Raw genomic sequence first — 12663 nt, forward strand, 5'->3', positions numbered from 1 at the left:
CATCTATAATAACAGTTAACTTATCGTTTTTAAGATTACAACTCCTATATTTTAAAAAAGTTTACCTATACAATATTTTTAATACAACAACATCTATAACTTAAACTATTATAAAATCTATTGGGATGTCCCAAAAAGTAATTATACCAGCCATTCTTGTTTCCATTTCTTCATCATCCAGCAACCCAAGGAGTTCATAGTTGTGGCCTCAATTAGTTTAAAGTATCCAATTTGTCTTCCAAGAGTTGCTATAAAATTCTCTTTTTCTCCATATTTTAGTGGTCCTCTACTATGATAAAAAACTGGACCTACATGAACCTTGAAGACTTCTTTCAAACAAAGCAAAAGCTGAAAAAAGCAAAGCTTTCTGACAATTTTCACATGCAACTCTTATTATTCCTCAGACATGCTTAAATTTTGGGCATCTCAAGTAAGGCCAAACAGCAGCCTTTTCAAATCCTTTAGATTCAAACTCTCAGTTCTGTAATATTTGTTTGTTTGTTTGTGTGTCTTATGTAAGAGTTTAGCTAGAAGCGTAAGTTATGTCTTCTGTGATGGTGACAACTTATCAGATGGGGAGTCTTAGTACACTGGAGCTTATGTTGGAGGAACTTCAGCAAGAAGAGGAAAATACAAATGATTTGCCACCACCTTTGCCTGTTAGGCCAGTCACAAAGGCTAGGTTGCCTAAGGGGAGAAGGAAATTGACACCTTTTGGTAAAGAAAAGAAGAATCTTGAAGATATTAGGGTTCAAGAAGATGCATTTGTTGATCAATGGAGTTCAGCAGAGAGGGATTCTGCAGCCATGCCAGATAAGGTAAATGGGAATGAACTAAAGTTTTGTATGTGGTTTGAAAGAAAAGTTGGGGCACCTTGAATCTTGTTTAAAAAGATGGAGTAGTTTAACTGGCTTGTACGCACCACGACTGTTCCATTGGTGCCTGCTACCTCCCGTCAGCACTAGTAATGCTTAACTTTGCCAACTAAAGTTTAGGCAGAATGGAAAAAGTCACTTGGCTATTTTTGACTCTTTGCTGGAATTTGAACCTTGGTCGATGATTTATTCTCACTTCATTGACCACTAGGCCACACATTTGGGTGCATTAATTTCTAAGTTCTATTGGTTCATGATGTTTACTATATGATCATTACCTATATGTTGATAAGATTACCAAAGATCTGTACTCTGAGGGAGTCAGTTTCCTAAATTGAGTTACAGAAGGCAAATGACTCTTGGAAAGAGTCGAACAGTTAAAGCTTTTTCCAGATGCAAATTTTATCTTCATGGATTGGCAAATGCGACTAGCTCCTTGCTTAATGAATGAGGCCATCTGTTTATTCATTAAGGTGTATAGCTTTTAGATGGCAGAATGTAAAAAGGAAGATCCATATTGCATCTTACTGTAGATTGGTAAAACTGAGTCTATATAAACTGAATGACAGTCATATTTCTCGTTATTTCAGCTGTTGTTAGCTTGAAAATTACTGAATTTTGATGGTGACTGTGGTTTATTTCACAGATTTGTTTGATGGTTGATCTGAGAGAAGGAGATGGACTCAGTGGAGTAGTGCGGATTCAGAGATGCTTTCGCGGTTATCAAGCTCGCCGGTACTATCATGAGCTTAAAACTGGAGCAGTAGCTCTACAATCATGTAATTCACAATATCCAATTTTTTTCTCAAAACTTCATATGCTATAATACTGATTCCAACCGTCAGTAAGAAGAAGCAATCATATTAAACATTACTTAAAAACATAAGCCTCAAGGGCAATGTGCTTTTGCATGTATCACATTTTCCTTTGTAATTTTGATAATTGTAGCTCAACCATAATCATTCATTCTTGCAGTTCTGCGTGGTGAAATTGAAAGAAAGTATTATCAGGCTCTCACGAGGAGGTTGGCAGCAATTATCGTTATACAGAAACACGTAAAGGAGCATCTTCATAAAAGAACAGAACGAAAACAAACTGCAGCCATACGTTTGCAATCTGGTAAGATTTGTAGAATGCTTAATCCGAAGATTTGAATACATAATTCTTGAAGATAGTACTAAGCTTTTCTCTATGCAGTTATTCGAGGTTGGTTGACTCGAAAGCAGTTCAATCTCTCGGGTAAAGGAAAACCAGCTTGTGGTCAGAACATTATAGAAAAAAATGAGCTTGACAAGGAACAAGAAACCAAGGTTTGTTTTGTTGCTTTTGTAATAGGTTTCTGAGTGCTGTGAAAAATTGATAAGAGCATATTTTAACCACTGGTTGCTTGAACTCCCTTCAGGTACCGCGTTCAGTTCTACTTAATCTTCAGAGGCATATTCTGAGGACAGAGGCAGCTCTGGAGAGAAAGAAAGAGGAAAATGCAGCTTTGAGGCTACATATTCAGCATTATGAGAAAAAGTGGAATCAGTATGAGTCAAAAATGAAAGCTATGGAGAAAATGTGGCAAGATCAGTTAACGTCAATACAAGTGAGCATTCCATATCTTCATTTAAAAGCAAATGTTGTTCATTTTTTGGCATCTGAATTTCTTTTGAACTATGAGATTTTGTATGGAGACGATCACTTCACGATTTGCCACAGATTACTTTATTTGTTCCATAAAAGCCCACTATGGTTACATATTCATCTACTTGCTTATTGAACATCAAGGAGGTACCTGATTTGCGTATATTCATCCATCTTGTACATTGCTTATCTTGCAGATAAGTCTGGCTTCAGAAAGGGAAAAATACGACGACGATAAAACTAAGGGAGAACTCAGACTATTGATACTTCAAGATCAAGAGCAAGATCAAGATCGACATGTAGATAATGGATTCCCAAGAACTACAGCCCTTCGAAGGAGTGCATTGAATCTTCCCGTTGAGGTAGATGATACACAACCACAACCAAGTGGCAGACCAAATTCCAAAAACCATTGTAATAATAACCACCATGTGATGGATATGGTCAATCATTATCAAAATTTTGTCGTCCACGATCAATGTAAATCAGGGGAGGAGGTTTCCACCCTCAGGCCTAATGATGATCTCAAAAAACTAAAGGTTAGATTTGAAGCATGGAAAAAGGATTACAAAAACAAATTGCGGGAGGCAAAAGCAACAATGAAGCAATTTGGACACTCTGAAAGGGGGAAGGGCTCGAAGATATGGTGTGGAAGATGAAAAGATGAAAAAAGTTATTGTATTCTCATCTAGGTTGCTCGAATTCTACAAAAATGTTGGGGATGTGTGTCGGATTCTCCAATCGTAGTGCATATTTGGAAGATCCGACAAGAGTGCGGCAACAGGATTGGAGAGTCCGAGCAATATGTCTTCTATCATCATCTGCTTCGCTAATTTATTCTTCATACTTCTTCTTTTTCCCTACGCGTTCAAGGAGGGAACGGAAGATATATTTTGCTTTTTATATGTGTACTAGGGGGAGATGGAGATACATGTACAAAACAAACATATAAAATTGTCATTGTCATATAGCCATTGAAGAAATGCAGATCTGCATATTCTCTTACATGTCTTAAATTTTACAATGTGATGTTGATTTAATGACCATTACTAAAGGAAAATTCCTTGAGCTTAATTTTACCTTTTGCTTTATTTCAGTGTTTAGGAAGATCCAAAAGACTTAAAGGTGCTAATTAAAAAAACTACAATAAAAGGACATAAAACGCCGTTGCCGGGGATCGAACCCGGGTCACCCGCGTGACAGGCGGGAATACTTACCACTATACTACAACGACTTGGTTGGTAGTTCTATTGGAACTACCAAACAACTATTTTTTTCGATATTCTGTCTTTTCTTCTTCATACAAAATAATTGCTCCCGTTCATTTTGAATTGAATAATTTTTGTTCCTTATCAACAATTACACGTTCTTAATTTGTTGGTTACTTTAATTTTCTTTGCAAGTTTCTTTAAAATTATAAAAATCTGTTGTAATGATTTGCCCAAAAAATAGTTTAATTGGATGTAGTGTACTTCATGACCTATTAAATTTCAATATTGAAAAAATTCAACAATCTAAGATTAGCGGTAGATACAGAGGGAAAGATCACGGATGCCCTTTCAAATAAAAACAAAAAAATTATTACCCATAACCCCATTATTTTCATGCCAATTTTTTTTTTTATAAAAAATTAAAATATTTACTTCGGGATATTAGGTGAAGGGCAAAACTTAAAGTGTTACACCCCGTATCTTAGATATATAAATCGTATCTTAGATGGTTTTATGAAAAAAAAGGTTTGAACGTTTTGCGAAAATGGTTTAGTCTCCACGATACTGAACTCCTTGATTAGTTGGGAATTTATATTACCCTATGCTTGAGATTGTAACGTAGAAATACCTTTCTAACGATATGATCCGAGACGATCTTAGATCGGAGAAAGGAGATATGATCGTCTCAATATGGATATATAAATATCGAGAATCGGCTAAGTTTTATAAATGATCATGTTCATTTATTAAAAATGACACTTTTTGAGGAAAAAAGAACTTATATGATTCTTTGAAATAGATTTATATACATATCCGAGCTCTGTACGAGAGTTATGTCCATTTTGAAAGAACTTTGTGCGGGCGGCACGGGTCCTTTAAGCGTGACAACTCCCTCGCGCGGACCAAAAAAACCTCTCGAATGTTGACTCACTATATATAAATATCTTTGCGGGCCCGATGGTATCATGTCGGGTTTCAGTCGAATCGGGATTTCGCGTTTTAAGTTATATTTAAGCTTGAGGTTTATTTTCCTAACATTGTGAAAAATATAAATATATTGTGATGAGTACCCTCACGGAGAAGTTTTATCATGATTCTTTGAATTAGTCCCTAATCTCTTTCTAGGTAAACCACCTTAAATATTTTTGAGTGGAACATTATTATTGGGCTTGGAAACCCTAGAAATAGTTTGGGAGGATTGAACGTCAAAAATGTTTTGTATTTTGGGGGCATTCATTAGTGATGTTTTCCTAGATATAAAGGGTTTGGATTGAATTACACGAATTATAGTAGGGTTTTGGATTGTTGACTTGAGATTGTTATAATCATATGGGTGATGGAGAATGATGTTGATTACAAAATAAGAATGAAATTGGGTAGTCCAACTTATTTTTGGCTTATAAACGTTTTCGGTATAATCTTTTTAGATAAACTAAGTTAAATGGGTCCAATTATTTTTGAGCTTATTTTAAGACAAAAATCATGGGAAAACCATTTCCATTTTGGAACATATTTATCTTTATATACATAAGCCATAACAAAAAATATATATATATATATATATATATATATATATATAAATCCGTGAGACCACGGGCTCATAGTATGTTATTGGACCTAAAGTACTAGACATTTTGCGGGACGCAATATGCCTTCAAAGGTCTTGGTCTGCTCTAATTTTTGTCCCTCTATGAATTCTTTGGTCTTTAATTTTTTAAGTGGCCGAAAATATTCTTAGATTTTTTGGGTTCGAACTAATAATCATCAAAAAAAAATAAAAAAAATCGTAAGGTAATTTGATGGAAAATGCCTTCAAACATCGAGTATTCATGTATGCAAAATTTTGACCATAGGCGGTGGATTTTTTTTTTACTCGCTAGGATTCTACAAAAGGTAGGCCTAAATTTTGTCCTAATATGCCTAATTTTTTTCTGCCCACCATATAGGCGCAGTGTAATATCATGCCTTAAATTATTATCTTTTGATTGAACTAGCCGAAGTTCGAACCCGAACCGTTATCAGGTTCTATTTTTTAGTGTGTACAATAAGAGCAAAAATTCAAATTCCAAAAATCTCTTAATTTGAGGGGCGAAAAAATTTTAAAAACACCCGAATAAGGGAAAATCGTGCAAATTGACCAAACTTAACAGGGACAAGTCGAACCTTGGTTTCGGAGTTCGAAGGGGATTAAACGGGGTAGAGGAATTGGTCAACTCATCGGGCTCATGACCTGAAGATTGCGGGTTCGAATCAACTGTCCCCGCCTAATTAGTAACCAACATTGTTCACCGGGATATTTCATAATTTCAGGTCCCAACCCGTCGATAAAAGTACGTTTTCTCCATTAACACTTTCTTGTTCTTGTAATTATCACTAGAAAAAAAAACCACCACAAATTATGGTGGAAACATTCACAATTAGATATTTCGAGTTGTTCCTTGAATATGAAAAACATCCAGTAGTGGGAACACTTTTCTTTTAATAGCCTCACGCAGCGTGCATGCAGATTGATTGCGATGCAATACCGATACTGAACATCAAGTGTGAAATAAATAAAAAAATCCATCCTGATTTCCTTAATAAGTTCTATAATGTTTTCCGTGGAGAGAAACAAAAAAAGGTTCTATACTTTTTCCTTCCAAAAGAGATCATAAGAGTTCGTTATATTAAGGCTTTACACATTGATAACCCCATCAATTTGTTAGTAGATCTCATTTGAATATTCGAATTATTACTTGTTCCTTCTTAACACTTGTTTAACACGTTAACAATATAAGGACATTCTTATTAAACACTTTCAATTGAAATTTTGGAAAAACTTTTGCGTATGTTGTCAAGAGTTTATTAGGTAATTAAACTAACCACATAAAATATGCCATCTCATTTAATTATACACACCAACCTCAATTAAAAAAAAAATGTTAGGTATTTTAATGCTTATGGATAGTTGCTAATATAGAATAATTTGACTTGATTCATATAGATCAAATTTAAGGATTAACGTTGTGTTACGCTCGTGGCCTTGAGAAAAATTTCATAAATTGAACACAAAAGTGTCTAATAGGAACATTGTGCCATGTGTTAATGAAAAGGCTCAGTTAGCATAATTCATTCGTGGTTGTCATTTAAATAAAACGTAATCTTTATAGACTTGTATTGGCAAATTTAAGGGACTATCGGTCAATGCGTAAAGACTTACATTAAATTAGGGTTTTTTGGTTTAAGGATTGGGCGAATTATCCCGCTATAAATTCTAGAATTAAATCTATCTTGTATTTGATTTAGGTACACCCTTCATCTGAAAAATAAGTGTTGTTTTAGCAAAAATAATTTGCCTCAAAATAAATATCGCTTTAGGAATTCAAGATAATAATTAGTACTCTAATAATTATATCCAACAATATTCTTATATTAAAGAACTACTTCTTCTTAATAGTGTTCAGTTCTCAGGAAACATCTAATAAATAGGGGTGACTTAGTAAACGATACTTTGTATGTATTTTTTTAATGGGCGTGAGAAGAGTTAAAACAACACTTATTTTGGAATAGATGAAGTATTAGGTTTCCACGTTCGAATTATGTTTTGATATCGCATAATTGATTCGACGCGATTGGTTCGCTCGGTCACACGTCGAACGCTTCTAAGTGTTCTCGAACCCGAGGGGGCGTGACATAAACATAGATTTGAAGGAAAAAAATTAAAACTTTAGTTAGAGGCCTAACACATAAACAAACTTCATATATATTTTATTAGAAATTTATTTTGTAACTTTTTTTAGATGTAAAATTATTACTTAATAATTTTTTCATAATCAGTTTCTTCGAATAATTTTTTTTCTTCAATTGTTTTAGGTAAGATTTATCAATTTCAATGTTGAAAAACATTATTTCACTAAGACAAATCATTACATGAACTATCAACATAATCCTATCAATATAGGTTGACAAATTGTAGATAGAGTTAAAACGATAGAATTTGATTCAAGAGGTTAACTTGATATACCTCACTTTAATATTTTTGTTGCAATGCTTGGAAACCTGCAAAGGAACAAAAAAGAATTACAATTCACTTTGTTCAACACTTCTTGACTATTGACTCTTAGTTTTGACAAAGTATTACTCTTAACTTATCTAAGACTCGAAGAAAGAGAATACAAAAGGAGTTAATATATATATAAGAATGTTAGCTGACATAATGTAAGAAGGCAAAACAACATCTTCTGATTTCTTTTATGTGAAAAAGGTTAAAGAGAATAAAATAATATAAATTCATAGAAATATTATACTACTTTTTATCATAAATAATCAATTTATCTATAAGAAAAAATTAACACATAACTTGTTCATGATAAAATTGGAGGCATTGCCTCACTTACCTAGCCATTGAGCTGGTCATGCCTCAGCAAGCCCTCCTTCCGACTTAGTTAGAAATACCAACTCTAAATAGCTTTAGCATTTCTTGAGTAAATACATCAACTGTCTTCACTTTTGCCTCCACTTTATGAACACTCTCTAACTTACAAAATGGTCATCTAGACATCTCTAAAATTTATATGTCACGTCAGTGTCACATTAGCATTTGTATTTATATATTTAATTTTATACAAATTAAGATGCCTATTTATGTATACCCAAAATTGAAGGATATATTTACATGCATAATTCTATCCAGGGACCAAACGATCCCTTAAGTAATGTACTTTGATAGAGCTGGGGGGGTGGGGCCTCGGTGGGATGGATTATCCACCCAGTACATAGACGCTGATATCCCAGTTTTGAACGAAATTTCCTTTTAGTATTAAAACCCTACACCCCAATTCACCTCAATTCCCCTTCAATCTCAACACCATGTCTGAATCATCACAAGACCAACAAAGTGTTGATTATTCTCCACTATCACCAAGATACTCTCCCTCTCCTGTCTCTCCTTATTGGATTTCTGATCAATCCAATGAACAAGAATACTACTACGGTTCAAAACGCCGTCGTAAAACTGAAAACCCAGATCGTATTAGCGCTTTACCTGATTCCTTAATCCTTCAAATCCTCTCTTTTTTACGTATGAAAGAAGTTATACGTACTGGAATTTTATCAAAAAGATGGCACCTTTTATGGACTTCAGCACATACCCTAATTTTCAGGTATTCAGGTCAATCTAATCATGGGGTTACTCAATTTGTAACGTTTATTGATGATACTTTGCTTCAATGCCAGCCTAGTAAATTGAACAAATTTTCAGTTGATTTTTATTATAACACGCGTTTTGTTAGGCATGTTAATAAATGGATGATTTTTGTTAAGAATAAATCTGTTGAGGTACTTGATTTGTATTTAAGGACAAGGGGTTTGGATCAGCTTTATAGTTTGCCACAGGTTATGTACTCGAACGCGTGTTTAAGGGAATTGAGTTTGTGTAATTGTAATCTTGTACCGAAAGAGGGGATTAATTGGCCTTTGCTTAGGGTTTTGGATATTAGGTATGCTAAATTGAAGAGAGATGTTGTTAGGAAGATTTGTTCTGGATGTCCTGTTTTGGAATCTCTCAAGTTTAGTATGTGTCGCGGGGTTGGTGATTTTGATATTGATTCGAAAAGTGTGAAGAAGTTGGTGATCAGTGGATATTGGGAAAAAGAACGTGAAGATAGTGATGACGATGATGATGATGATGATGATGCTGAGCTGGTGATATATGCTTGGAATATTACTTCGCTGGAGATTAGGGGCTGTTTTCATAAAAAAATTCTTACTCTTCGGAATGTACAATCTCTAGTCGATGCTAAGCTAGATTTCTATAGGAAGACAGATGATTACGTAGGTGATGAAAGTGATTATGATACTGATGGGAATATGTTAAAAGATCTCCTTGTATCACTCCAGCATGTTGAAAAACTCTCCATTGGAACATGGTGTCTGCAGGTTTGATTTATACCTTCCTACTTCATTTAGTCACAAAAAAATAGTGATTCTTAATTTATTTGCCAGTGTTTATACTTCTCTATTGTGATGATGTGAAAAATAATCTTTATAATAAAAATTAATTGATAACATGATAAAAATGGTAAGGGACCTACTATCACAAGATAGATTACACTCAATAGAATAGAAAATCCACATGCTATCAGTGTTTATAGCTTAATCCTTTGCAATTGTCCTACTAATTTTATTAAAAACTTGTTACTGCACAATGCAAAGTGTATAATGTTGCATATAATATAGCAATGCCTTTATGGCTGTGTTACTAGTCTTCCTTCTGATTCAGAAGCATTATTCTCTATTAGTACTTTTACATTCATGGATCTCTGCAGTTATGGAGCGCCATCTTTCAAACATATAGGGATCTTCAAACAGCTCCTTCTTTTTTTGTCAGGACTTAAATATACTTGAATTATTGAATTTCTTGCAAATATCGTAATAAAATTAAAACTTCGATAATTCGTGAATTCTTATGAATGTGGCATGGTGGAGGACATATTTGGGTAATTGGCAAATTACGTTTGTGAAGGGTTGCATCTATCTCAAAAAGAGGTCTGGGCTGCATTCTGTGCGTTAGGCTATGTGTTCTGCAGTTGTCTCATCTATCATTCCCTTTCTCTGTTTAACTGCTTCACCTCCCGCTTCCTTCTTCTCCCTAGTATTGCTGCTATTCCCTATTTTCGTTAGTTATCGGTATCCCTTTGAGGTAGTTGTTAGCTATTTCAGCTATACAAGTTCCCAGTTGCAAAGTCGTGTTGTGTGATTTATAGCTTTCACTACATGAACATTTGATGCATGCTAGGTTCTAGGAAAGACTGTTGACCCAAAGGGCTTGTCACGACCCACATCCCAAGACCCGTGATTGACTGGCACTTAACGAACATCTACCCATCAGATTTCATGCTCATATTCCAATCCATTCTTAAATCGGATAGCCATAAAGAAACATATCTCGTATCATAGCAGTGTCAGTCTGGTTTGCTTAGTGGGGTAGGTGCTCGCTAAGTGCCGGTCACGGCCCTCGGAATTTGGAACGTTCATGGCTAACAAAAAGAAGAGAGGAAAGGAAAACAGAAAAAAGAGGCACTTTAATTGCTTTGCGACCATGGTGATTTTGCTGGTTTACTGTGGGAAAGAACAAATCTTGATCAGGAATAGGGTCATGACTCATGAGACTGCTAGAAGGATTCCTGATCCAACAATGTTTTATTACTAGGGTCATTTGTGAAACATCTAGTCTGATTATCTTCTTAGATTACTAGCTTTAAGTTAAACCTTTTTGAATTAAATTAGTGAGCATATTCTCATTTAAAAGCTTAAATTGTTAGAAAGACAACACTTTTTTTAAAAAAAATTTATGTTATCTTCAACACGCTCCTTCACATGTGGGTATGATTCTTTGAAATTTGAACTCACATGACCCTCTTTGCTTGATACCTTGTTGAATGTGTAACCATCCCATCTCAAGTTTTTGTTAGAGAAAGGACATTTTTATTTACTTAATTGTATTTTCAACGCATAAACCTCTAACCTTATCTTCTGATAATTAATTGGCCTAGGTTCTTACTCTATTGGAGCTTAGAAACTCGTCATGCCCTCGGATGAGATGCAAATATTTGACTTTGAACACCCATATGACGAAATGGGAGCTTCCTGGGATATCAATCCTTCTACAAAGTTGTCCACAGGTCGAGATCTTGAACATAATCACGGACCCCTATTTCCCAGAGGTATGCACCCCTTCGTCTACTTGTTGCTTATATAGAGGCGAGTTTAAGATCTAGATTAATCAATGAGTTCAAAATGAGCGGGATCTAATTATATACATACATTTTATTATTTATGCATATGCATACATAGTTTTAGTCAGAAAACAGTGGGTTGAGTTAAACTCTTAGAACTCGTCCTAAATTTGCCTTTACTGCATGTTGTTAATTTACCTTTGGAATGTTATGTTGCAGTATCATTTTGGGTTGTCTTTTAAGCATTCTAATAACTTTTCTGGAGAAAATTACTGGATATCAAGACCTTGTTGGGTGCTGCATCTCAAGACTTTGAGTATTGAAGGCATCTGGATAGATGAGAATTACTATTTTGAGCACATCTTTTCGTTTCTGCAAGTTGTTCTAAAGAACGCAATGGTGCTTGAGAAAATCATCATTGATGGCTTCGAAGAAGGAACATATACCAGCCTCATGCACTATAGAAGAGTTACAGAAAAGTTGCTGAGCTTTCCGAGGTCTTCAAGGGATGCTGTTATTTTGTTCTCTGGTTGAAAAGTAAGGGTAAATGTAACAATATGTGGTGTTAGTAATTACCAAAACGTGCTTCTGAAAGATAGTTGCTTTTTCTTTAGGCTCAATGCTCGTGTATTTAAGTGTTTTTTTTTTTTTTTTTTTTTTTTTTTTTTTGGGTTAGAGTCAATTGAACTACGGCTCAATTCCATGTAGCCAGTGATAAATTTTAGTAGTATAAATCTTTTGCAAACATTACACATTATTCTGCCTATTTCATTCGTATATTGGTAAACTAGATGGCCTGCATTGGCATTTTCGCAATATTAGAGATTCGACTTTTGGGAAGATAATTTCCTATTCGTTTTAATTGTTTAGGAGTAAAAAGAAAGAAAGCAGTACCATCAACTAATATTAACATCGGAACAGCGCCAGATTTGATTTGCTCCTGTACTCAAAACAATAAGTTATTTTTACTTTTCGTTAGACTTATTTTTAGATATATTTGCCCTTTCCATCGAATTTTTGGATCGTATGTCACCTAAATTTTCCTACATGCTATTTTTTTTTCGAATTAAATCTGGTCATCCATTTAACAGAATTTAAACCATCCGACCCACTAAATTCTAGAAATTTGCACATCTTCTTCTTCTTCTTTCAACTGGTAGCTGAAATTCAACCAAAAACCACCTGAAATCTCACCTAAACAATCTCAAATTTTAGATATGAACTCCATGGTGT

General features: G+C 34.5%; 2 protein-coding genes and 1 non-coding gene across 3 annotated transcripts; 2 read left to right on the plus strand and 1 right to left on the minus strand.

The window, feature by feature from the left end:
• The first annotated feature begins 173 nt into the window (after positions 1-173).
• On the plus strand, positions 174-3607 carry LOC132048222 (uncharacterized). Its single transcript, XM_059439129.1, has 5 exons — positions 174-818; positions 1522-1654; positions 1851-1994; positions 2073-2466; positions 2702-3607. Exons 1-4 carry the CDS (start codon positions 543-545, stop codon positions 2216-2218), a joined length of 699 nt encoding a protein of 232 aa, XP_059295112.1. The 5' UTR covers positions 174-542; the 3' UTR covers positions 2219-2466; positions 2702-3607.
• Positions 3608-3666: 59 nt separating this feature from the next.
• TRNAD-GUC (transfer RNA aspartic acid (anticodon GUC)) lies at positions 3667-3738 on the minus strand. Its single transcript has one exon. It is a non-coding gene; the product is annotated as a tRNA-Asp (tRNA).
• A 4715-nt stretch (positions 3739-8453) lies between these two features.
• LOC132046117 (F-box protein At5g03100-like) lies at positions 8454-12196 on the plus strand. Its single transcript, XM_059436663.1, has 3 exons — positions 8454-9631; positions 11248-11418; positions 11650-12196. Exons 1-3 carry the CDS (start codon positions 8564-8566, stop codon positions 11962-11964), a joined length of 1554 nt encoding a protein of 517 aa, XP_059292646.1. The 5' UTR covers positions 8454-8563; the 3' UTR covers positions 11965-12196.
• Positions 12197-12663: the final 467 nt, after the last annotated feature.

Source organism: Lycium ferocissimum, chromosome 2 (assembly GCF_029784015.1).
Source record: "Lycium ferocissimum isolate CSIRO_LF1 chromosome 2, AGI_CSIRO_Lferr_CH_V1, whole genome shotgun sequence".
Lineage (NCBI taxonomy): Eukaryota > Viridiplantae > Streptophyta > Magnoliopsida > Solanales > Solanaceae > Lycium > Lycium ferocissimum.

Bases quoted from the DNA above. Each gene is read 5' to 3' on its own strand.
- LOC132048222 (XM_059439129.1), top strand. From the start codon at position 543: ATGTCTTCTGTGATGGTGACAACTTATCAGATGGGGAGTCTTAGTACA. The intron at 819-1,521 runs GTAAATGGGAAT...TTTATTTCACAG, and splicing joins CTGCAGCCATGCCAGATAAG to ATTTGTTTGATGGTTGATCT. The intron at 1,655-1,850 runs GTAATTCACAAT...TCATTCTTGCAG, and splicing joins AGCAGTAGCTCTACAATCAT to TTCTGCGTGGTGAAATTGAA.
- LOC132046117 (XM_059436663.1), top strand. From the start codon at position 8,564: ATGTCTGAATCATCACAAGACCAACAAAGTGTTGATTATTCTCCACTA. The intron at 9,632-11,247 runs GTTTGATTTATA...TAATTGGCCTAG, and splicing joins TTGGAACATGGTGTCTGCAG to GTTCTTACTCTATTGGAGCT. The intron at 11,419-11,649 runs GTATGCACCCCT...GTTATGTTGCAG, and splicing joins CGGACCCCTATTTCCCAGAG to TATCATTTTGGGTTGTCTTT.